This window comes from Salvelinus sp. IW2-2015, linkage group LG11 (genome assembly GCF_002910315.2).
Source record: "Salvelinus sp. IW2-2015 linkage group LG11, ASM291031v2, whole genome shotgun sequence".
Classification (NCBI taxonomy): Eukaryota; Metazoa; Chordata; class Actinopteri; order Salmoniformes; family Salmonidae; genus Salvelinus; species Salvelinus sp. IW2-2015.
In genome coordinates, this window is record NC_036851.1 from 1,030,316 (window position 1) to 1,056,672 (window position 26,357).

The window sequence follows — 26,357 nt, forward strand, 5'->3', positions numbered from 1 at the left end:
AGTCGTCTAGTCAAGGAGAATAAGTTGAATTTGATTTACTTGATATGTACAGTACTTGCATATGATAAAAAATAAAGTTAATAACCAAAAACCTGGAAATGCAGTGCATTCGGAAAGAATTCAGACTACTTGACTTTTTCCTCATTTTGTTACGTAATAGCCTTATTCTAAAATGTATGTTTGTTTTTTTCCCCCTCATTAATCTACACACAATACCCCATAATGACAAAGCAAAAACAGGTGTTAAGAAACTTTTGTAAATGTATAAAAAATAAAAATGGAAATAAGACATTTACATAACTATTCAGACCCTTTACTCCTTTGGCAGTGATTACAGCCTCAAATATTCTTGGGTATGACTCTACAAGCTTTGCACACCTGTATTTGGGGAGTTTCTCACATTCTTCCCTGCAGATCCTCTCAAGCTCTGTCAGGTTGGATGGGGAGCGTCGCTGCAAAGCTATTTTCAGTTCTCTCCAGAGGTGTTCAAGTCTGGGCTCTGGCTTGGCCACTCAAGGACATTCAGAGACTTGTCCCAAAGCCACTCCTGTGTTGTCTTGGTTGTATGCTTAGGGTCGTTGTCATGTTGGAAGGTGAACCAGTCTGAGGTCCTGAGCGCTCTGGTAGCAGGTTTTCATCAAGGATCTCTGTACTTTGCTCCGTTCATCTTTCCCACGATCCTGACTAGTCTCCCAGTCCCTGCCTCTTAACAGCATCCCCACAACATGATGCTGCTACCAACATGCTTCACAGTAGGGATTGTGCCAGTTTTCCTCCAGACGTGACGCTTTGCATTGAGGCCAAACAATTCATTCTTGCTTTCATCAGACCAGAGAATCTTGTTTCTAATGTTCTGAGAGTCCTTTAGGTGCCTTTTGGCAAACTCCAAGTGGGGTGTCATGTGCCTGCCAAATGCCTACTGAGGAGTGGCTTCCGTCTGAGCACTCTACCATAAACGCCTGATTGGTGGAGTGCTGCGGAGATGGTTGTCCTTCTGGAAGTTTCTCCCATCTCCACAGAGGAACTCTGGAGGTCTGTCATGGGTACCACCTTCTCCCCGATTGCTCAGTTTGGCCAGGCGGCCAGCTCTAGGAAGAGTCTTGGTGGTTCCAAACTTCTTTTAATTTAAGAATGATGGAGGCCACTGTGTTCTTGGGGACCTTCAATGCTGCAGAATTGTTTCGGTACCCTTCCCCAGATCTGTGCCTTGACACAATCCTGTCTTGGAGCTCTACGGACAATTCCTTTGACCTTATGGCTTGGTTTTTGCTCTGACATGCACTGTCAACTGTGGGACCTTATACAGACCGGTGTGTGTTTTTCCAAATCATGTCCAATCAATTGAATTTACCACAGATGGACTCCAATCAAGTTGTAGAAACATCTCAAGGATGATCAATGGAAACAGGATGCCCCTGAGCTCAATTTTGAGTCTCATAGCAAAGGGTCTGAATACTTATGAAAATAAGGTATTTCATTTTTTAAATTAAAAATAAATACATTTGCAAACATTTCTAGAATCCTGTTTTTTGCTTTCATTATGGGCTATTGTGTGTAGATTGATGAGAGAAAAATAATATTTGATCAATTTTAGAGTAAGGCTGTAACGTAACAAAATGTGGAAAAAGTCATCAGGTTTGAATACTTCGAATGCACTGTACACCTGTGGTGGTTCTATTCAGTCCTTGTGCAACAAGCTAAATGTTTTACATTCAAGGGCTATTTGTACTTTTTATGAATCACCCTTTTTTAGAAACTTTTGTTTAGTATGTGTTATGATGTTATGGCTGATCTTAGTGTTATTTGACAAGAAGAGATTGTCTGTCTGACCTACCACTCAGCTACTACTGTACTTGCATGCATACGTTAATCTGTCTTGTTTGTCACATCACATTTCTGCTTTCCGTGTTCCTCACTGCTTGAGTCACAGGATCTAGATATCGAAACTTGAGTCATGATATGTTAATATGGAATATGTCAAATAAAATAAATGTTTATTGGTCACATACACATGTTTAGCAGATGTTATTGCAGGTGTAGCGAAATGCTTGTAAAGGGATAAATGGTGACGCTCTGTACATTATAGAAAATAATGGATGACGTGGTAGGGAATCTTGTAAATGACCTCCATCTCTTTGTCAAACCCAGGACTCCTTGAGCAAGCAGACATTCTACAGCATGCACCAGCTGCAAGGCAACAAACATTATGGCACAGAGAAAGCGGGATACCTCTACAAGAGAAGTGACGGGTATGAACACTTTATCTGTGTGAAAGTCATTATCCCAAGCAGAATTGTCATACCTACAGTGGCATTGGCATTACCTGTATTTCTGCATAAATGTGTCATAGATGATCAGATAACATTTTAAGTCACTACAATAGACAAACACAATGTGCTGAAACTAATAACACGCAAACAATTATACATTTTCATGTCTTTATTGAACACACCGTGTAAACATTCACAGTGCTGGGTGGAAAAAGTATGTGAACCCTTGGATTTAATAACTGGTTAACCCTCCCTTTGGCAGCAATAACCTCAACCTAATGTTTTCTGTAGTTGGCGGAACAGACCTGCACAAAGGTCAGGAGGGACTTTGGACCATTCCTCTTTACAAAACTGTTTCAGTTCAGCAATATTTTTGGGATGTGAACTGCTCTCTTGAGGTCATGTCACAGCATCTCAATCGGGTTGAGGTCAGAACTCCGACTGAGCCACTCCAGAAGGTGTATTTTCTCCTGTTGAAGCCATTCTGTTGTTGTTTTACTTCTGCGTTTTGGGACGTTGTCCTGTTGCATCACCCAACTTCTGTTGAGCTTCAATAGGCGGACAGATAGCCTTACATTCTCCTGCAAAATGTCTTGATGAACTTGTGAATTCATTCTTCTGTCGATGATACTAAGATGTCCAGCCCCTGAGGCAGCAAAGCAGCCCTAAACCATGATGCTCCCTCCATCATACTTTACAGTTGGGGGAGGTTTTTATGTTGGTGTGCAGTGCCTTTTTTTCTCCACACATAGTGTTGTGTGTTCCTTCCTTCCAAACAACTCAAATTTAGTTTCATCTGTCCACAGAATATTTGACCAGTAGCGCTGTGGAACATTTTGCGAACTTCAGACATGCAGCAATGTCTTTTTTGGACAGCAGTGGCTTCTTCTGTGGTGTCCTCCCATGAACACCATTCTTGTTTAGTGTTTTACGTATCGTAGACTCGTCAACAGAGATGTTAGCATGTTCCAGAGATTTCTGTAAGTCTTTAGCTGACACTAGGATTCTTCTTAACCTCATTGAGCCTTCTGCACTGTGATCTTGCAGTCATCTTTGCAGGACAGCCACTCCTAGGGAGAGTAGCAACAGTGCTGAACTTTCTCCATTTGTAGACAGTTTGTCTTACCGTGGACTGATGAACGTCAAGGCTTTTAGAGATACTTTTGTAACCCTTTCCAGCTTTATATAAGTTTACGATTCTTAATCTTAGGTCTTCTGAGATCTCTTTTGTTTGAGGCATGGTTCACATCAGGCAATGCTTCTTGCGAATAGCAAACTCAAATTTTGTGAGTTTTTTTTATAGGGCAGGGCAGCTCTAACCATCATCTCCAATCTCGTCTCATTGATTGGACTCCAGGTTAGCTGACTCCAATTCACTTTTGAAGTCATTCGCCTAGTGGTTCACATACTTTTTCCAACCTACACTGAATGTTTAAATGATATACTCAATATAGACAAGAAAAATACAATAATTTGAGTGTTATTAGTTTAAGCACACTGTGTTTGTCTATTGTTGTGACTTAGATGAAGATCAAATCACAATTTAGAACCAATTTATGCAGAAATCCAGGTATTTCCAAAGGGTTCACATACTTTCTTTCCACTGTACAAGTGAAATCCTATTTATACTAGACGGATGTAGTATTACTATGTGTATAGTGAGAATTTGGCAAACCAGCAAACCTTGCCAATATATCCTCCAAAACACTGGTTTCGAGGGCATTATCACTTTTATACACCGGGTTACCAACATATTCAAATAATGATTGACATATTTTCATTAAACATTAATTTGATTAATTAATTTATACTATTTCATCCTTCCACAAGATATAGTTCAGACACAAATCTAGGGTTGCTACMCAAGCCGGAAGGTCGTTCGTTCTATTGGTCCGGTTGCCAGAGCCGCGACCCAGTCGTTCGTTCTAAACGTTCCATTGCCATACTCGCTGGCAACATTATTATCCCTTGCTTGCTAGCTAGCCAACTACGGCTAACTTAGTCACGTCAAAAAGTGCAGCCAGAATAACGGCAAAGTAGTTGCATTTGCATTTGTTTAAGCTGTTTTCTAGTGACATTTATTTGGATACATCCATAGCAATGAGCTAATCAGGTGCAATTTCGTCAGGACACTGTAGTTCAGAGGAGCTAGGCAACAACACAGCCAACAACACAGCCTACAACACAGCCAACAACACGGCCAACAACACGGCCAACAACACGGCCAACAACACGGCCAACAACACGGCCAACAACACGGCCAACAACACGGCCTACAACACGGCCTACAACACAGCCTACAACACAGCCTACAACACAGCCAACAACACAGCCAACAACAGAGCCAACAACACAATCACTTCAAACTAGCTGCACTTCATTTGACCTTTTTTCAATTCACATTTATTTGAATATATCCATAAAAATGATGCCAGCTGATTCATGATTTTGACTCTCTGAGAAACGCTCCCTGCCTGTGTCTCGTCCCAACTCCCGACACGTTCATTACTACGGGACAGCTGGAGATCCAATTTCAATATTGAAAGAATGTTGCAAATGTCAGAGAGACAAACAGCAAGGTTTATACAAATGTGCTCTACTCACTGTGCTGTACTGTACTCCCGGGTGGCGCAGTGGTCTAGGGCACTGCATCGCAGTGCTAGCTGCGCCACCAGAGTCTCTGGGTTCGCGCCCAGGCTGGGCTGGGTTCGCGCCCAGGCTCTGTCGCAGCCGGCCGCAACCGGGAGATCCGTGGGGCGACGCACAATTGGCATAGCGTCGTCCGGGTTAGGGAGGGTTTGGCCGGTAGGGATATCCTTGTCTCAGTATGTATAAAAAATAAAAATAAATGTATGCACTCTACTGTAAGTCGCTCTGGATAAGAGCGTCTGCTAAATGACTAAAATGTAAATGTAATGTAAATGTAATTTCATTTGAGCTTCCATACAATTACATCAGTACCTCAGTCAGTTTGTAGGCTGAAAAATGTTCACTCTTGTTATTTGTTCCGTGCAGGTTGAGAAAGATGTGGCAGAAGAGGAATTGCACGGTGCAGAACTGCTACCTAACTATTGCACATGGAACTGTGAGTTCAGTGTTGTGGATTATCTTCTGACACAATTGATGATAACCTGGTACCAAATAGTGCCTGGTGTTTTTTTTTTTAATGAATCCCAAAGAATCAAACGTGATAGTAATAACCTATGTGATAACCATTTTACCATGTTATCTCTTAGTAAATACCTGCCAATTTCTGTACCCTAAAGTAAAGTGCAACTTTAATGCTTAAAGTGCAACTGACAGCATTTTAGCAACATTAAACATTAAACAAATCTGTTCAATTACACCACCAGGAAGAGTATGACAATTTTGTTTTTGTTGCATTTTCTGACAAGCAAACACTTAGATATGGTCATTTTCACGTTTTCATAAATTCTTAGTATAAGTAAATCCTAAACATTCTCAGGCATTTGTGAAAATTCTATAGCAGTATAGAGTGGGAAAGCGGCCGTGCATTTGGACAATTGACACTGCAGTAAGTAAATAACACCTAATAAAGACATCTGTCTCGTCCAGAACCAGAGTCTACGCAGACCGATGCGCCATAGCCAATCAGAGGTACATTAGGCCTACAGTGGGGCAAAAAAGTATTTAGTCAGCCACCAATTGTGCAAGTTCTCCCACTTAAAAAGACGAGAGAGGCCCGTAATTCATCATAGGTACACTTCAACTATGACAGACAAAATTAGAAAAAAAATCCAGAAAATCACATTGTAGGATTTTTTATGAATTTATTTGCAAATTATGGTGGAAAATAAGTATTTGGTCACCTACAAACAAGCAAGATTTCTGGCTTTTTCCGTAAAGTGTTTTTGAAATCTGACACAGCGGTTGCATTAAGGAGAGGTATATCTATAATTCCATGTGTATAACTTGTATTATCATCTACATTTATGATGAGTATTTCTGTTGAAGCGATGTGGCTATGCAAAATCACTTGATGTTTTTGGAACTAGTGAATGTAACGCGCCAATGTAAACTCAGATTTTTTGTTATAAATATGAACTTTATCAAACAAAACATGCATGTATTGTGTAACATGAAGTCCTATGAGTGTCATCTGATAAAGATAATCAAAGGTTAGTGATTCATTTTATCTCTATTTCTGCTTTTTCTGACTGCTATCTTTCGCTGGAAAAATGGCTGTGCTTATTGTGGTTTGATGGTGACCTAACATAATCGTTTGAAGTGCTTTCGCTGAAAAGCATATTTGAAATCGGACACTTTGGTGGGATTAACAACAAGATTACCTTTAAAATGATATAAAACACATGTATGTTTGAGGAATTTTAATTATGAGATTTCTGTTGTTTGAATTTGGCGCCCTGCACTTTCACTGGCTGTTGTCATATCGATCCCGGTAGCGGGATGCAGCCATAAGAAGTTTTAAGACACTAACAGCTTAGACTGTAGGCAATTAAGGTCACAGTTATGAAAACTTCGGACACTAAAGAGGCCTTTCTACGGACTCTGAAAAACACCAAAAGAAAGATGCCCCGGGTCCCTGCTCATCTGCGTAAATGTGCCTTAGGCATGCCTCAAGGAAGCATGAGGACTGCAGATGTGGCCAGGGCAATACATTCCTATGTCCGTACTGTGAGACGCCTAAGACAGCGCTACAGGGAGACAGGACGGATAGCTGATCGTCCTCGCAGGGGCAGACCACGTGTAACAACACCTGCACAGGATCGGTACATCCGAACATCACACCTGCGGGACAGGTACAAGATGGCAACAACAACTGCCCGAGTTTCACCAGGAACGCACAATCCTTCCATCAGTGCTCAGACTGTCCGCAATAGGCTGAGAGGCTAATACTAAAAGAGGATTTACCTTAATTGGTCGAGATCAGAGGGACCTCGAGTTAACCCGCTCGCAGGATTGGTTTGGTTCTTTTATACGTTAGCAATGAAGTTAGGAAAGTTGGAATCTTGGGTAGTATGGCTTTTGTAAACAAAAAGAGTGTAATGAATTGATCTACTGGCCTTTAATGAAGACCAGCCAACCTTTTGATACACGATGTAGTGGTTAGTATTAAAACTGTCACCAGTGATAAAACAAATGCTGCTATGGTAGACGGCATCCAAAGGTTTAAGAGTAGTGGCTGCTGCAATCTGGTAAATGGTGTCACCATAATCAAGAAATGGCAGGAAAGTTGACTGTTCAAGTTATTCTTCCTGCTATTTAGGGAGAGGCAAGATCTATTTCTTAAAAAGAAGCCCACTTTAAATCTTAGCTTTTTAACTAGCTCATCTGTATATCCTTCAAAATGTTGGCTGCGGCCCACCCGTTGCCCTTTCCTGCTCTTATAGTGTTCACAATTTCCAGCCATGAAACAGCATTTGAATGTCATTGAAGCAGCGTTTTTTCACTGTTGGTCACTTTAATTGCTGAAAATAACGATAAACCCCATGTTTAATCATTACCATGTTCTATTAGAGAACGGTGTCTTGCACTCCTGTCAAAGCAAAACAGAATTGACAAAGAGATAGAGATGATACTAAAGAGACCCTGGTGAAAAAGAGCAGTGTGAGAACTAGAGAACATGTATTTAGTCTTGCCTGCATTAAGTACACATTTTAAACCAACTAGGGCTTTCTGTAAGGTAACAAAGTCAGATTTCAGCTTTAACATAGCTTGGTCAACAGTTGGGGCAATGGCATACATAATTGTCATCTGCAGGAGGGACTTCCCTGGGAGTAACCATGCTATCCTTTCCTCAGCCCAACAAACCACCAGCCAAACTCAACCTGCTCACCTGCCAAGTCAAGCCCAGTCTGGAGGACAAGAAGTGCTTTGACCTCATTTCTCGTAAGTCAGCCTCCCTAACCAGGTTTGAAAATATATGTACAATGTAACTTTACGGTCTAATTTGCATTTGAAATTTGTTCTCTGTTAGTCTAACAACCATATGGCGTATGCCATATAAAACACACACATACACTTTGTCATGCAGACTTTGCTATGTTCCGGGTACCCTCGGATAATAACATTGATGTATACACGGACAGAGTGACATAGTTCATCAGGAAGTGTATAGGGGATGTTGTTCCCACTGTGACTATTAAAACCTACCCAAACCAGAAACTGTGGATAGATGGCAGCATCGGCGCTAAACTGAAAGCGCAAACCACCGCACTTAACCATGGCCTGGTGACTGGGAATATGGTTGAATACAAACAGTGTAGTTATTCCCTCCGTAAGGCAATCACACAGGCAAGACGTCAGTACAGAGACAGTGGAGTCGCAATTCAACGGGTCAAACACGAGAGGTATGTGGCAAGGTCTACAGACAATCACGGACTACAAAGGGGAAACCAGCCACATCATGGATAATATCTTGCACCCAGACAAGCTAAACACCTTCTTCGCCCGCTTTGAGGATAAGACAGTGCCATCGCCGCGACCCGCTCCCAAGGACTATGAGCTCTCGTTCTCTGTGGCCGACGTGAGTAAGACGTTTAAGCGTGTTAACCCTCGCAAGGCTGCCGGCCCAGACGGCATCCCTAGCCGCCTCCTCAAGCATGCACAGACCAGCTGGCTGGAGTGTTTACGGACATATTCAATCTCTCCCTATCCCAGTCTGCTGTCCCCACTTGCTTCAAGATGTTCACCATTGTTCCTTTATCCAAGAAAGCAAAGGTAACTGAACTAAATGACTATCGCCCCTTAGCAGTCACTTCTGTCATCATGAAGTGCTTTGAGAGGCTAGTCAAGGATCATATCACCTCTACCTTACCTGACACCCTAGATAGATCCACAGGCGATGCAATCGCCATTGCACTGCACACTGCCCTATTCCATCTTGACAAGAGGAATACCTGTATAAGAATGCTGTTCATTGACTATAGCTCAGCCTTCAACACCATAATGTTGATGCTCGGGGCCCTGGTCCTGAACCCCGTCCTGTGCAACTGGGTCCTGGACTTCCTGATGGGCCGACCCCAGCTGGTGAACATAGGATACAACACCTCCACTTCACTGATCCTCAACACAGGGGCCCCACAAGGGTTCGTACTCAGCCCCCTCCTGTACTCCCTGTTCACCCATGACTGCGTGGACACTAGAGATGAAACGGTATGAACATTTCATATCACGATTATAGTGACCAAAAGTATCATGGTTATGAGTATTATCACGGTATTGTTCAAATGTGCTGGAAATTATCAAAAAGTACTGATACACACACTGAAATCATTTCACCAAGTTTTATATTGAAAACCAGCACCCCACAGCAAACAACAATGCAAAAAATTCAACAAAATAATACATTTAAAACAAAGGACAACTGAAATTGTAACAGCAATGCCAACTGTATATGTTTGTGTGCATGTCTGGCACTATTACATGTATGTGTGTGTTCTTGTATGTGTTTGTTTGAATGAGAGTGTGTGTATATGCATGTGTACAAACACCTGCAAGGCATCAGCCTCTGGCAAACCGGCATTAGTAGTAAAAACCCTGCCACTTAGTGTCATTCAAATGTACTTTTGTAATGTTTTATTTTGACTTTTTTTCCCTTTATCTTTTGACCATCACTCTCTCTCTCACACAGCAACTCCACGCCCACTTGTCTCCAATTCCACATACCTTCCCTCAGCCCATCCCATCTATCTCTGCTGGCCACCCACTTCGTGTTTCTACGCAACACATCTTTCAACTGTGCTATGATGTTTAACGTACAATTTCATTTTATCTAATCGAATAGAATCTACAGATTCCGTGTTGAAAATAAATACTTTTACTAAGAGTATTAGTAATTGACTGACCCGGTCTCTCCAGATCTCCTAACAGTACTATTTCTAGGGTCAATTTTAGATCAATGCATTTTCAACCATTCCTGAACCTGAGACCAGAAACAAGCTACCTGAGGGCAATACCAAAATAAATGGTCTATTGATTCTGTATCCTCACAACAAAATCCGCAGAGCTTCGATGATTTTATGCCCCAAATATTCATAATTTTGTTGGTGGCAAGAATTCTATATAATATTTTCAGCTGAAAAGCACGAAGTCTTGCGTTGTTTTATATATCAACTCATACACCCTGTACCATGGAATCGGTACATCAAAAATCTCTTCCCAACTATTTTGCAATCTGTATGGCACAGTTGTCAACATCCTGGTCCTCAAATGAAACTGGTATACATTCCTTTTTATGCTATTTTTATTCCTCTGCCAGTTTTGATCCTTTATATTGTGCAGACAGACCAGTTCACTACCTCCTCCCGCTGCCACCCGCCTCTTCCATTTTTGGGGCAATGCTGTAATCAATTGGTTGTACTCTTGGATTGAGCAGACCTTCCCGTACAACTCTGATAACTCCATGAAGGTCATAACTCTACCATTACAATTTACAATATAATTTAAGAACAAAATACCCTTTTCAAACATCTTTCCCATAAATACAGGTATCTTATCAACCAGCACATTTGGTAACCCTGCAGACAGAGTTACCATCTTCGATTAACTTTTCCTCTGCACTAATGTAAAACCCAAAATAGGACCACACTTCAGATTTGGTCCTCTCTAAGAAGGCTGAAAAATCTCCCGAGCGCTGTCACTGCCTTCCTCCATGTTTTCACACAAAACCCACATTGCATGCTGCGCCGGCGTCAAACTGTTGCTAACTTTGGTTGATGCTGGACAGTACTTACCGGGAGTTTTTCAAACCGTGGTAATCAAACACGTTTTTTAATGATAATACAAATTTGAAACGGTAATACTAATCGTCAGGAATTTTACTGTGGATTATCGTGAAACTGGTAACCGCTTCATCCCTAGTGGTCACGCGCCTCCAACTCAATCATTAAGTTTGCAGACAACACAACCATAGTAGGCCTGATTACCAACAATGACGAGACAGCCTACAGGGAGGAGGTGAGGGACCTGGGAGAGTGGTGCCAGGAAAATAACCTCTCACTCAACATCAACAAAACAAAGAAGCTGATTGTGGAGTTCAGGAAACAGCAGAGGGAGCACGCCCCTATCCACATCGACGGGACCACGGTGGAGAAGGTGGAAAGCTTCAAGTTCCTTGGCATATACTGATGAGGGCCCTGGTGGAGTGGTTTTAATTTTTTATTTACAAATCAATACAGGAAGTACATGTGGGAACACAAGTATATATAAATAATATACAAAGGACAATTGAGATAGGGGGTACAATATCACATTACACAAGGACCTTAAGGGACATACATACACTTATTATTCTAACAGCTTTTTTGTTAGTAGAGTATTTAATTGTCTTAAGCCCTGGTGGAGTGGTGCCAGGAACATTACCTCTCCCTCTACGTCAACAAAACGAAGGAGCTGAGCATGGACTTCATGAAAAAGCAGAGGGAGCATGCCCCTATCCACATGCAGTGGAGAATGGAAAGCTTCAAGTTCCTCAGCGTACACATCACTGAAAACTGTAATATCTTATGTGTTACTTTTTATTATATATTTTTTTACTTTTGTTTATATAGTAAATATTTTCTTAACTCTATTTCTTGAACTGCATTGTTGGTTAAGGGCTTGTAAGTAAGCATTTCACGGTAAGGTCTACACCTGTTGTATTCGGCACATGTGACAAATCACATTTGATTTGACTATCTGAAATGGTCCACCCACACAGACAGTGTGGTGAAGAAGGCGCAACAGTGCCTCTTCAACCTCAGGAGGCTGAAGAAATTTGGCTTGTCCCCTATGACCCTCACACACTTTTACTGATGCACAATGGAGAGCATCCTGCCTGCCCTCCAGGACACCTACAGCACCCGATATCACAGGAAGGCCAAAAATATAATCAAGGACATCAACCACCCGAGCAACACGTGCACCCCGCTTTCATTCAGAAGGCTAGGTCAGTACAAGTGCATCAAAGCTGGGACCGAGTGACTGAAAAACCACTTCTTTCTCAAGGCCGTCAAACTGTTAAATAGCCATCACTAGCCGGCTACCACCCGGTTACTCAACCCTGCACCTTAGAGGCTGCTGCCCTATATACAGTTGAAGTTGGAGGTTTACATACACCTTAGTCAAATACATTTAAACTCAGTTTTTCACAATTCCTGACATTTCATCCTTGTAAAAATTCCCTGTCTTAGGTCAGTTAGGATGACCACTTTATTTTAAGAATGTGAAATGTCAGAATAATAGTAGAGAATTATTTCTTTCAGCTTTTATTTCTTTCATCACATTCCCAGTGGGTCAGAAGTTTACATACACTCAATTAGTATTTGATAGCTTTGCCTTTAAATTGTTTAACTTGGGTCAAACGTTTCGGTTAGCCTTCCTCAAGTTTCCCAAAATAAGTTGGGTGAATTTTAGCCCATTCCCCTGACAAAGCTGGTGTAACTGAGTCAGGTTTGTAGGCCTTCTTGCTAGCACACGCTTTTTCAGTTCTGCCCACAAATGTTCTATAGGATTGAGGTCAGGGCTTTGTGATGGCCACTCCAATACCTTGACTTTGTTGTCCTTAAGCCATTTTGCCACAACTTTAGAAGTATGCTTGGGGTCATTGTCCAATTGGAAGACCCATTTGCGACCAAGCTTTAACTTCCTGACTGATGTCTTTCAATGTTGCTTCAATATATCCACATAATTTTCTGCCTCATGATGCCATCTATTTTGTGAAGTGCACCAGTTCCTCCTGCAGCAAAGCACCCCACAACATGATGCTGCCACCCCTGTGCTTCATGGTTGGGACGGTGTTATTCAGCTTGCAAGCCTCCCCCTTTTTCCTCCAAACATAATGATGGTCATTATGGCCAAACAGTTCAATTTTTGTTTCATCAGACCAGAGGACATTTCTCCAAAAAGTACGATCTTTGTCCCCATGTGCAGTTGCAAACCGTAGTCTGGCTTTTTTATGGCGGTTTTGGAGCAGTGGCTTCTTCCTTGCTGAGAGGCCTTTCAGGTTATGTCGATATAAGACTTGTTTTATTGTGTATATAGATACTTTTGTAGCTGTTTCCTCCAGCATCTTCACAATGTCCTTTTGCGGTTGTTCTGGGATTGATTTGCACTTTTCGCACCAACGTACGTTCATCTCTAGGAGACAGAACGCGTCTCCTTCCTGAGCGGTATGACGGCTGCCTGGTCCCATGGTGTTTGTGCAGATGAATGTGGTACCTTCAGGCATTTGAAAATTGCTCCCAATGATGAACCAGACTTGTAGAGGTCTAAATGTTTTTCTTCTGAGGTCTTGGCTGATCTCTCTTGATTTTCCCATGTTGTCAAGCAAAGAGGCACTGAGTTTGAAGGTAGGCCTTGAAATACATCCACAGGTACACCTCCAATTGACTCAGCCTAATAGACATCATTTATCAGAAGCTTCTAAAGCCATGACATCATATTCTGGAATTTTCCAAGCTGTTTAAAGGCACAGTCAACTTAGTGTATGTAAACTTCTGACCCACTGGAATTGTGATACAGTGAATTAATCTGTCTATAAACAATTATTGGAATAATTACTTGTGTCATGCACGAAGTAGATGTCTTAACCGACTTGCCAAAACTATAGTTTGTTAACAAGAAATTTGTGGAGATGTTGAAAAACGAGTTTTAATGACTCTAACCTAAGTGTTTGTAAACTTCTGACTTCATCTGTACGTAGACATGGAGTCACTGGCCACTTAAATGATGGAACACTAGTCACTTTAATAATGTTTAGACACTGCTTAACTCATTTCATATGCATATACTGTATTCTATTCTATTGTATTTTAGTCAATGCCACTCCGTTGCTCATCCTAATATTTATATATTTCTTAATTCTATTATTTTACTTTTTAGATATTACTGTACTTTTGGAGCTAGGAACTTAAGCATTTCACTACACCTGCAATACACATATTTAGCAGAAGTTATGTGACCAATAACATTTGATTTGATGAGAGCTCCTTTCATTTAAATGTGAAACATGTTCTTTGGATGCAGACATTCTGATTTAACGTATTTTCTCTTGTGTTCTAGATAATCGCACATATCACTTTCTTGCTGATGATGAGCCAGTGTGTGTTGCGTGAGTAACCTTTCTATAGCAGGGACAGGCAACTTAGTTGGGGGTGGGGGCCACAAAAAATCTTAACTCATCGTAAGGGGCTGCAGTTGCTCGCTGGTCTTAAAAAAAAAAATATCGAATTTTTACCCCGTTTTTTTTCTCCCCAAGTTCATGGTATCCAATTGATAGTTACAGCCTTGTCTCATCGCTGCAACTCCCATATTTTTTGTTCTGGGCCTAGGTAACCACAGGTTGTTTTCCTCACAGGCAAGCGGGCCGTGACATTCTATCTAATACCGACTGGGACTATGGAATAGACCTTTTACTTTCCCTCTTCTTTTTATCATGCAGGTGGATCTCAGTGCTAACCAACAGTAAGCAGAAAGCCCTTAACGTGGCTCTGGATGAGCGGAAGTCCAGTGGAGACAACAGTGTCGAGGACCTGACCAGAGCCATTACCGAGGATATCCGCCGCATGCCCGGCAACAACATGTGCTGTGACTGTGGGGCGCCAGGTCAGACCATGCCTACAATGTGCTGCAGCCGGTTAGGTGTCAGTTCTATTTCAAATCAGTCAATTGGGAAAGTAAACTGAAAGTACAATTTCTCAAACAGGAGTTTACTTCCTCAATTGAAATGCAATTGACCCCAGCTCTGGTGTGCTGTCAGAGGAAGATTAGATTTGTCAGAGGAGTTTGGTTCCCAGCAGTTAGGGTGCAATGTATTTCTATTTATTATGGATCCCCATTAGGGCAGTTTATACAATTTTAAAACATTTCACAACACACTGTGTGCCCTCAGGCCCCTACTCCACCACTACCACATATCTACAGTACTAAATCCATGTGTATGTATAGTGCGTATGTTATCGTGTGTGTGTATGCATGTGTTTCTGCCAATGTTTGTGTCTGTTTTTCACTTTCCACTTTCAGCCAGGAGAGATTGACATGCATATTAGTAATATTACCTCTCTGTCGACATCCAAGGGCCAGCCGTGCTGCCCTGTTCTGAGCCAATTGCAATTTTCCTAAGTCCATTTTTTTGGCACCTAACTACACGACAAAACTAGGGCCTGTAGGACCTGCCTTGTTGATAGCGTTGTTAACCTCTAACGCCTACCAAACCCGGATCCGGGATCCCCCCCATCACAAAAGCTGACTAGCATAGCCTAGCCTAAAGCTACAGGGATATCATATAATAAAATGTTCATGAAATCACAAGTCCAAGACACCAAATGAAAGATACAGATCTTGTGAATCCAGCCATCATTTCCGATTTTTTTAAATGTTTTACAGGGAAGACAAAATATGTATTTCTATTAGCTAACCACCATAGCAAAAGACACAACTTTTTTTTGTCCACCATTTTTCCCTGCATAGGTAGCCATCACTAAATTCGACCAAATAAAGATATAAATAGCCAATAACCAAGAAAAAAACTTCATCAGATGACAGTCTGATAACATTTTATTGTATAGCATATGTTTTGTTAGAAAAATGTGCATATTTCAGGTATAAATCATAGTTTACCATTGCAGCCACTATCACAAAAACTCACCCAAAGCGACTAGAAAATAACTACAGAGAGCAACGTGTATTACCTAATTACTCATCATAAAACATTTCTTAAAAAATTCACAGCGTACAGCAATTGAAAGACACAAGATCTTGTGAATCCAGACAATATTTCAGATTTTCTAAGTGTTTACAGCGAAAACACAATATAACGTTATATTAGCTTACCACAATAGCAAACATCACAACAGCATTGATTCAAGCAAAAACATAGCGATTAGTATAAGTCACCAAAATATATTAATTTTTTCACTAACCTTCTCAGAATTTCTTCAGATGACAGTCCTATAACATCATATTACACAATGCATATAGAGTTTGTTCGAAAATGTGCATATTTAGCGGCACAAATCGTGGTTATACAATGAGAATAGTGGCCAATCTGTCCGGCGCCATCTTGGATTAGCACCTATTCTAATCGAAAACTATTCATTAACTGACTAAAAAAATACAAGTTGGACAGCTAATGAAGATAAATTAGTTCTTAATGCAATCGCTGTGTTAGATTTTTAAAATTAACGTTACTAGACATACAGTGTGCGTTACAGCCAGACCAGTGCCGCAATAACGGCGACCAAACACTTTTACATTTTTCCACATAAATACGGAATAACATCATAAATAGCTCTTACTTTTGGACGAGCTTCCATCAGAATCTTGGGCAAGTTGTCCTTTGTCCAAAAGAATCGTTGCACAGTTGTAAAACGTCCTCTTCACCCTCTGAATTAGCAGCTAACAATAGCTATGTCGCACAGACATGCCCAAATGGCCAAAGTGCAATACTAAGGAAATACCGAAAATAGCAATATACTCGCATAAACTGATATAACTCGGTTTAAAATAACTTCGTTATGATGTTTCTAACACCTATATCGAATTAAATTACAGACGGACATATCTAAGGCCGATAACTGAGCGTTTCAAAATGCTATCCTGAGGTCTTGCGTTGCGTAATGGCGGAAGTTCGAAAAGAGAGCGCACTTCGTTCCTTGGGGCTTTATAAGCTCTGAGAAATACGTAGAAACACCATTCCACTTCTCATTGGTTACTGACATCCAGGGAAGGCGGGTGCAGTTCATGTCGACCCATAGGACACATACAGAGCTTTAAACTGATCTGAGAACAGAGTCTAGTTTTCAGTGTTCGCAGTTCCTGTAATGAATCTCGCTGCAGAATGAGTTCTGTTCACCCACAGACATAATTCAAACGGTTTTAGAAACTAGAGATTGTTTTCTATCCAATAGTAATAATAATATGCATATTGTACGAGCAAGAATTGAGTACGAGGCAGTTTAATTTGGGAACGCTAAATGTCGAAGTTGAAACAGCACCCCCTGTAGTGTCAAGATTAAGGCGGCTGAGCATCACTTTATTATAGACAGACTTCTCCCCATTTTAGCTACTACTGCATCAATATGTTTTGACCATGACAGTTTAGTCATTTCAACTTGCTCAATTTCCACATTATTTATTACAAGATTTAGTTGAGGTTTAGGGTTTAGTGAGTGTTTTGTTCCAAATACAATGCTTTTAGTTATAGAAATATTTAGGGCTAACTTATTCCTTGCCACACACTCTGAAACAAACTGCAGCTCTTTGTTGAGTGTCGGTCATTTCAGAAACTCTGGCTTTGTTCAAAGTCAGTGGCATGTTGTTAGTAAAAATTGAAAGAAGCAAGGGGCCTAAACAACTACCATGGGGAATTCCTGATTCTAACTGGATTATATTTGATAGTCTTCCATTAAAGAACACCCTCTGTGTTCTGTTAGATAAGTAACTCTTTATCCACATTATAGAGGGGGTGTAAAGCTTTAACACATACGTTTTTCCAGCAGTAGACTATGATCAATAATGTCAAAAGCTGCACTGAAATCTAACAAGACAGCCCCCACAATCATTTTATCATCAATTTCTCTCAGCCAATCATCAGTCATTTGTGTAAGTGCTGTGCTTGTTGAGTGTCCTTCCCTATAAGCATGCTGAAATTCGTTTGTCAATTTGTTTACTGTAAAATAGCATTGTATCTGGTCAAACACAATTATTTTGTGTATGGTGCAATGTGCACCTAGCTCTGTTGACCCTTCTTAAGAACTGACCTCTATTTGTTTGGATTGAAAATGTTGGTGTTGCTTCATGGGCCTTTGCACCCTGACCAGAAAAAATAACCTTGGAGAAACACTGTAAATGGTTTCTCACAAGTGTTAGCGTGCAACTGTCTTCCACAAGGCATCGTTTTGCAAATGACAAACCTTATACTGTCGGCATACTATAAACTATGCCCACGTCTCTCTTTAGACCCAACCTGGATCTCCACAAACCTGGGCATTCTGACATGTATCGAGTGCTCTGGGATACACAGAGAGATGGGCGTGCACTACTCCCGGATCAAGTCCCTTTCCCTGGACAAGCTGGGTACCTCAGAGCTAATGGTGAGTGCCTCTGAATCTTTAGTTGGACAAAACAACTATGAATGTTAAGAATACCATATGAAGGGTAAGACTAGGTAAAGGGTGAATTTGAAAAGTACTCTCAGAATAAACGGTTGGAATAGTTCCCCAAGGGTGTTCATTACTCTCCTCAATTTGTGATGGGGTAGAATGTATCAATAGTGATTTAAACGCAATTAAATATGCAGCAGACGTGGCATTAATTGCATGCTTTAAGGACAAATAAGTTAGGGATTTCTTAAATCTATTCAACAACAACTCAGTGATTGTCACCAACTGGATCAGTGTCCTTTATGCTTCAGTGTTTGATGTGAAATCAGTTTTAGTAGTTGGTCAAGCTCCTCTCAACTCTATTGTGAATGGTTTTTCATGATCCCCCCCCCCCCTTCTCTTTTTAAGCTGGCAAAGAACATGGGCAATTCAGGCTTCAATGAGATAGTGGAAGCCAATGTCCTGAGTCCCTCACTGAAACCCACGGCAGAAAGTGACATGTGAGTGACGAGCAGGGCTGGAATTAATCCCCAGTCCTCAAACTGCAGCCAATCACCTACAGCTATATGATTCACTAGAACTGCTCAGCTTGCTATGGGAATTTAGAGATGGCTATATCAAAGTTAAGCCTAATCTTATTCCTCCGAACTCCTTTCAAAGATAACTCGTGGAACATTTTATACATGACATTTTTATAAATACATTACGTTTTGGAGCATGCATTGAGATTTAATAGTGTGCTGTGTTGAAAAGCTCACTGTCAAAAATATATTCTAATTGTATTTTGATATTTACTATTTCAAACTATGAGAAAATAATTAAGATGACAGTGTGTTGTGATAACACAAAAATGCTTGACATGTCTGTGAACCCCTTATTAGTAAGGTCCTGTCTAGTGGTTACTGTGTGTAAGAAAAGCATAACTACAACCTTGTTACATGTGGATGTGCGCCATAAGCACAATCCATTTCCATTAAGAGAGTGACACTTCCCCCCCCCCCMCCCMMCCYCAGTGCCGCCAAGCGTTTTTATATGGGGAGAAATCAGCAAGTTGACGGTATGTTCTCTCACCAAATGGCATTGGCTGCTTTTGTCATGGTAGCCTGTCACAGCCACGTTCTCACTGCATCAGAACAGCTGGAGCCACTTCTCACTGTAACCTTAAAGTTTCCCCAGTGGACTTTTATCACACAGAGAACACAGCCACTGCTACTTGTTCAGAGCAAGGGCCGGAGATTGGGCTACACAGGGACAGATTAAGCAATTTGCTGACAGAACACGGACCTGGTGTAGGCCCTATGCAAGTACTGACCTTGGAGACCCTGACCCTGCTAGTCTTAACATTAATGGCAGAATTGTGACTCACACACTGATGTTCAGTTCATATTTGCATGAGTGAATGTACCCATGAACTGAAAATGTCATTCTTTCAGTGCTTTTACGAAATAGTAGTTTCAACAGGGGCTCCCGTGTGGCACAGTGGTCTAAGGCACTGCATCTCAGTGCCAGAGGCGTCTCTACAGACCCTGGTTCGATTCCAGGCTGTATCACAACCAGCCGGGATTAGCAATCCCATAGGGCGGCGCACAATTGGCCCAGCGTCGTCGGGGTTAGGGTTTGGCCAGGGTAGGCCGTCATTGTAAATAAGAATTTGTTCTTAACTGACTTGCCTAGTTAAATAAAATAAAAAACAGACTTACTGTTTGTCTTAGATGTTGATCATAGTAGCCTACTATATCTCTCATTGAAATGTATGAATGGCTGTTTTTTTACTCTTCATATGGCTCTGATTTCCTAATTGCAATACCCATCTGTATCGTGTAATGAGTGCGTCCTCCCTGCCTCTCTGTATCATTAGGATGGTGCGTAAGGACTTCATCCTGTGTAAGTACATGGAGTGTCAGTTTGCCCAGCACAGCAGCAGCTCCTTTTCCACTTTGAGAAGGAATTTACAGGAGGCGGTGTGCAGCCGAGACATCTTCAGCCTGCTCCAGCTCTATGCCGTGAGACTGGACCTCAGCCAACCTCTGGCCAACCCTGTGCAGGTAGACCCAATGACTAATCTAAACTCTAACCTGATAAACTTAGTACCTAACACTGACCTCATCCAGCCTTTAGCCAGCCCTGTGTAGGTACATACTGTAAGTATACTTACACAATGACTAACCATCACCCGAGACAAAACCTTACTCCATACCCCTGTGCATGTCGACCCAGGCCCTGTCCAGAAACAACCCCTACCCCCAAGACACCTGTGGAGTTCTGAAAGTATTTGATAGGTTTACATATATGGTGATAGCTCCACCCTGTCCTCTGATAGGCTAGGTGGAATTTTAGCCATATTGCTTACGCCTGTCCTTCCCTCTGTGTCGAGGGGGTAGGGGATAGGGATTGGTTCTGGACAGGGCGCCGGACTCTTAACATAACCATAACTCAACCCTCCCATGTTTGTAGGAGAATGGGGAAACTGCACTCCACCTGGCTATCCTGCTGGCTGATAGGACCTCGCTTCACATTGTGGACTTTCTTGTTCACAACTGGTAAGTCATTTTATGCAGCATTAATACAGATTTTTTATTTCAAGGGACAGTCAAGAGAGCTGTAATGCATGAAAAAGGAAACGGAAGAATGCCATTAGTAATGTCTCTATATTCCTATAGCTCAAAGGGACAATCCCATCCAATGTGGCCCATGCCCTTTGTTAATTCTAAACTGTTAACTGTGCTCTGAACTCTTGCATGATGTTTGTTGTGGCTTTAAAGAGATTCTCTGGTACTTTTGTATACTTTGTAGACAGTAGTTCTGAAAGTAGCACCCACGAGCCAAAGGTGGCCCCCCAAAAATTGCGTACTACGTCACATATGTGCTGATATGTGCGCCACGTCATTGCTCTCTCTCTCTCTCTCTCTTACTCTCTGCTGTTTCCTGTTGTTGGGCCCGCCCTGCAACCTCATTGGATAACGCTGGGCAGGTATCTTGATAGCTGCTACTCTTTATCCACAATATAGCAGGGGGTGTAAAGCCATAACACATATGTTTTTCCAGCAGCGGACTATGATCGATAATGTCAAAAGCTGCACTGAAGTCTAACAAGACAGCCCCCACAATCATTTTATCATCAATGTCTCTCAGCCAATCATCAGTCATTTGTGTAAGTGTTGTGCTTGTTGAATGTCATTTTCTATTAGCATGCTGAAAATGTATTGTCAATTTGTTTACTGTGTAATAGCAGTGTATCTGGTCAAATACAATTTTTTCCAGGAGTTTACTAAGGGTTGGTAACAGGCTAATTGGTTGGCTATTTGAGTCAGTAAAGGGGGCTTTACTATTCTTGGGTAGCAGAATTACTTTAGCTTTCTTCCAGGCCTGAGGGCGCACACGTTCTAGTAGGCTAAAATTGAAGATGTGGCAAATAGGAGCGGCAATATCGTCTGCTATTATCCTCAGTAATTTTCCATCCAGATTGGCAGACCCCGGTGGCTTGTCATTGTTGATAGACCACAATAATTTTTTTACCTATTCCACACGGATTTTACTGAATTCAAAAGTATATTTCCTGTCTTTCATAATTTTGTCAGATATACTTGGATGTGTAGTGTCAGTGTTTGTTGCCAAGTGGAATAATCAATTTCAAAAAAGTGTCAAGTGCAGTGTCTGGTTGCTCTTCATTACACACCACAGACCAGCAAATATTCTTTACATCATCAACATGTGAATCGCTACAAAACTTACTGTATGACCTCTTATACACTATATTAGGCCCAGCCTTTGGAACTTTGGTTTTCATAGATATGGCTATTATATTGTGATCACTACATCCTATGGATCTGGATACTGCTTTAAAGGAAATTTCTGCAGCATTATTAAAGATGTGATCAATACATGTTGATGATCTCATTCCTGTGCTGTTTGTAAATACACTGGTAGGTTGACTGACAGCCTGAACCAGGTTGCAGGTACTGGTTATTGTTTGTAGTTTTTTCTTGAGTGGGCAGCTTGATGAGAGCCAATCAATATTTAAATCACCCAGAAAATATTATTCTCCGCTGATTACACATGCATTTCACAGATATTATTCATATACTGACTGTTAGCACTTGGTGGTCTACAGCAGCTTCCCACACGAATGAGCTTAAGGTGAGGCAGATGAACCTGTAGTCCTATTACTTCAACAATATTTCACATGCTTTACAGGAATGTGGTTCTGAATATAGACCGCAACACTGCCCCCGTTGGAATTTCCGTCTTTTCGGTAGATGTTATAACCGTGTATTGCTACCACTGTATCATCAAAGGTATGTAACTAAGTGAGTTTCAGAAATAGTCAGAATATGAATGTCATCTGTTACTAGCAAGTTATTGACTTCATGGACCTTGTTTATCAGGCTCCGTATGTTAATATGGGCTGTTCTTTTGCACTTTTCTGGGTTGCTTGATTGTTTTTAAGGCTTTACTGGGAAGCTTATGAGAAGTAGACTTGCTCATGTTTTTTTTTGTTGTTTATTTATTTTTATTTATTTTATTTTTTTGGGGGGGGTGGATCAGCTTAATATTGCGGAAAGAATGTTGTTTCCAATGTAATTGTCTGCATCATTTCCAATCCCCCATATTTTTGGGGTAAATATATATATCCATTCACGTATGCATACATATACACATATATCATCACATACCTACATAGACATACATACTTTTTTTTTTAAAGAGTATACCTTTTATTATTATTCCCTGCAACCCTACACGATCCCCCAATTGGAGTAAACTGATAAACATTCTGTTCTTACCTTCAATTTATACATCTTATACACATTTACAGACACATCTACTTTATAATAGTTCCTCTGTTGTTCTTAGTCCTTCCTCATTTCTGTGTCCATCCAGTTGATTTCCACTTGTAACTGTGCTATTTCACAATAGCTCCGCACCTATACACATTTCACAGATCCCATATGCCCTACATTGTTTATCTTGTTATTAGTCCACCCTCAGCTCCACCAACCTTTCCATCTATCTTCCAACATCATCCATTTCGGATTTTTATTTGACATATATTTTTCAGCTGTGCTGTGATGCTTCACAAAAGATTTGAATCTTCCTATTCTCATAGCTTCCACGGATTGTAAATTAAAATAACATTTTTGCTAAAATAATTATTATATTATGATTGATTGACATATGTTTTCAAATCCCCCAGTATTGCTTATCTGTAGCGTTAGTTTCTACGCAAATGTTCAATTCTTCAACCATTCCTGGACCTGTGACCAAAAAACGAGCTACATGCGACAATACCAAATAAATGTCTAATGACTCTGCTCCTCACAGCAGAATCTCAGAGTGAGAAGATTGATCCCCATATATATAAACATTCTATTAGTTGCAAGATTTGTACAATAATTTAAATTGAAAAATTCGAAGTTTTGAATCCGCGTGTTTGCGTATCATTCATAAACCATGTCCATGGAATGGGTACATCGAAAATCTCTTCCCACTATTTGCAATTTATATGGCACAGCTGTAAGTTTTTTGTCTTAATGAAATTGTATATGTTTTTATTTATCACACTTTTCTTTAACCATTTATGTTCTTTAATATAAGGCCGACATACCAAGTTCCTACTTTATCCTCTTCCCACTGCCTCTCCCATGTTTGTCGGTAATGCTGCAATTAATTGGTTGTAAATTTTGGGTAGAGCAGACATTCCATATGTCTGTGTTAGCTGCATGTGTGACATTACTCCACCAGTCCTATTTATGATATCATTCAAAAAATTATACCTTTTTTAAACATTTCTTCGATAAATACGTTTTTTTATCAATTACTATATTTGAATTTAACCACAAGATTGTTGTACTATTTGTTCTCCTTTCAGGTGGATTAAACTAAATTGCAACCACTTTCAAGCTTTGTAAAAATAAAAATTTTGGAGAATTATTTCCTTTTCAGCAACGAAAGTGAGCAGTTAATCTGAATAAAGGAAAAAGCCCTCTTGAACATAGAGAAGAACATTCGTACCAACTACATAGAGAACCAGTTTGGATTTAAGTATAACTTTGTATGACGATGCCCTTTAGTGAGAGTCTAATGCTTTAATATTTAATAATTTCTGCCCTCCGAATTATATTCTTATATAAATAGCCTTTTCAAATTTTATCTGGCTTACCGTCAAACCTAAATTGAATATGTTGTTGCTTCATATAATTAAAAAAGTCACTACGAGGGTAGGCAAAACACCATAACAATAGGTAAACTGTCGATATGATTAAAGAGTTAATCAGGGTGATTTTCCAACAAATAGACAGGTATTTTCCTTTCCATGGTAGCAAGATCTTATTCTATTTTTGTCGCTGTTAGTATCCTATTTTTTGCTAAGCTTCTATAAAAATTTATTGGAGTGAGATCACTTTCTTTCTTTTGGGATTTGTATACGAGTATGTCCACATCAACCGTCAGACCATTTTAATTGTAAACTACATGGCAATGTAAAATGTGTATTTTTTAGTGATCCAATACGGAATATGGTACACTTTTATCATAATTTGGTGTTTAATGCCAGAGAGATAGCAAATGTATCTAGATCCTCTAAGAGGCCGTGGAAGAGATTCAGTTGTGGTTTTAAAAAGAAAACATGAATCATCACGTACCAATGACACCTTAGTTTTTAGGCCCTGGATTTCTAAATCCCTTAACTATTAATGTTTGATCTAAATTTTAACAGCTGAATCATTTCGATGCAATATAAATATAAAGATATGCCGATAGTGGACAACCCTTGTTTTAGCTCTCTAGATAGTTTAAAAACTTTCTGAGATGTAGCCATATTTACTATTTTACACACTAGGGGTTACTATACTAATTTTACCCATTTTATTAAGAGATTCCCCAAAATTGAATATATTCTAGGAATTTATATTAAACTCCAGTCGTACTTTATCAAAAGCTTTTCAAATCAGCTATGAAAAACCAGGCCCTGGTGTCCCCGATATTTCCCATAGTGTTTCTATTGTTTCCAACGTACATGCCTTATATTAATCTCCACATGTATCGTCCATAGTAAACCTGTCCTGATTAAGGAACTGAAAATATCTGACAAACTTGTTTTATCTATGCGGCCAAGCATTTTGCCTAGGATTTTTGCATTCACGAACACTGAGTGTAAGAGGTCTCAATTTTAAATGGACTGGATCTTTATATAACCACTGGTCCTGTTTTCAGTAATAATGATATCACACCTTCTTGTTGCCATGTTGATAATCTAATCAATTTCATATGGAGTGGTTAAAACAAGCTAATAGTGTCCTTTGAAGTATATAAAAAAAATGTTCTGTATAGCTTCCACTGGTATGCATCCAGTCCTGGAGTTTTTTCCATCCTAAAGGGCCCCAATTGCCATCAAGTAGTTCCTCCTCTTAATTAGGCCTTCACCATGAAGTCTTTCTGACGATGTTAATTTACATTATTATTAGGAAAAAATCCATACAATAGTTTCAGTTACTTGGGATGCCTGGAGATGGAGGGGCCGAAAACGAAAAATCTATATTACATTTTAAGCCTACTTTGACTTTCCTCTTTCTAAAAGTATCATTTGGTGACATCATTGCGTGACTCATATTGTAACAAGTATTTAATACGGTTTTTTTTGGTAGCATTTCTATTTGAAGATTGAAAAATAATTGTGCATTTTCCCCCATATTCCTCCAGTTTAGCTTTATTTTTGTAAATAATTACACTGGATTCCTTTTTCTTGAAATAAGTGTCCTCCATTTTCTTTTTGTTTTTTCCTCTAATATTCTGTGCCTCTATGGTACCGTTTTTATTGTTAGTCTAACTGTAACTGTTAGTCCTTCATTTTCCTTTGTTAATATGTGACGCTTTTGATCGAAAAATTGGCTTTTGATTTTATAGATAGTTAACTGAATTTGCATGCTCTAAAGGCACACTTAAAAGTGTCCCCATACAATAGTGGGGATCTGCTGTAATTACCTATGTTATGTCCTAAAAAGTCAGTTATAATTCTTCTGTCCTA

The 26,357-nt window shown here is 40.2% G+C and overlaps 1 protein-coding gene across 1 annotated transcript in view; it reads left to right on the forward strand.

Moving 5' to 3' along the window:
- unm_sa1614 (un-named sa1614) overlaps positions 1 to 26,357 on the forward strand; it is a 113,478-nt gene that overhangs the window by 24,106 nt on the left and 63,015 nt on the right. The window contains exons 10-18 of the mRNA XM_023995787.2: positions 2,149 to 2,249; positions 5,286 to 5,355; positions 8,054 to 8,141; positions 14,295 to 14,343; positions 14,674 to 14,837; positions 18,192 to 18,325; positions 18,743 to 18,834; positions 20,193 to 20,379; positions 20,789 to 20,874. Of these exons, the coding sequence (XP_023851555.1) occupies positions 2,149 to 2,249; positions 5,286 to 5,355; positions 8,054 to 8,141; positions 14,295 to 14,343; positions 14,674 to 14,837; positions 18,192 to 18,325; positions 18,743 to 18,834; positions 20,193 to 20,379; positions 20,789 to 20,874 (971 nt within the window). The remainder of the gene's footprint in view (positions 1 to 2,148; positions 2,250 to 5,285; positions 5,356 to 8,053; positions 8,142 to 14,294; positions 14,344 to 14,673; positions 14,838 to 18,191; positions 18,326 to 18,742; positions 18,835 to 20,192; positions 20,380 to 20,788; positions 20,875 to 26,357) is intronic.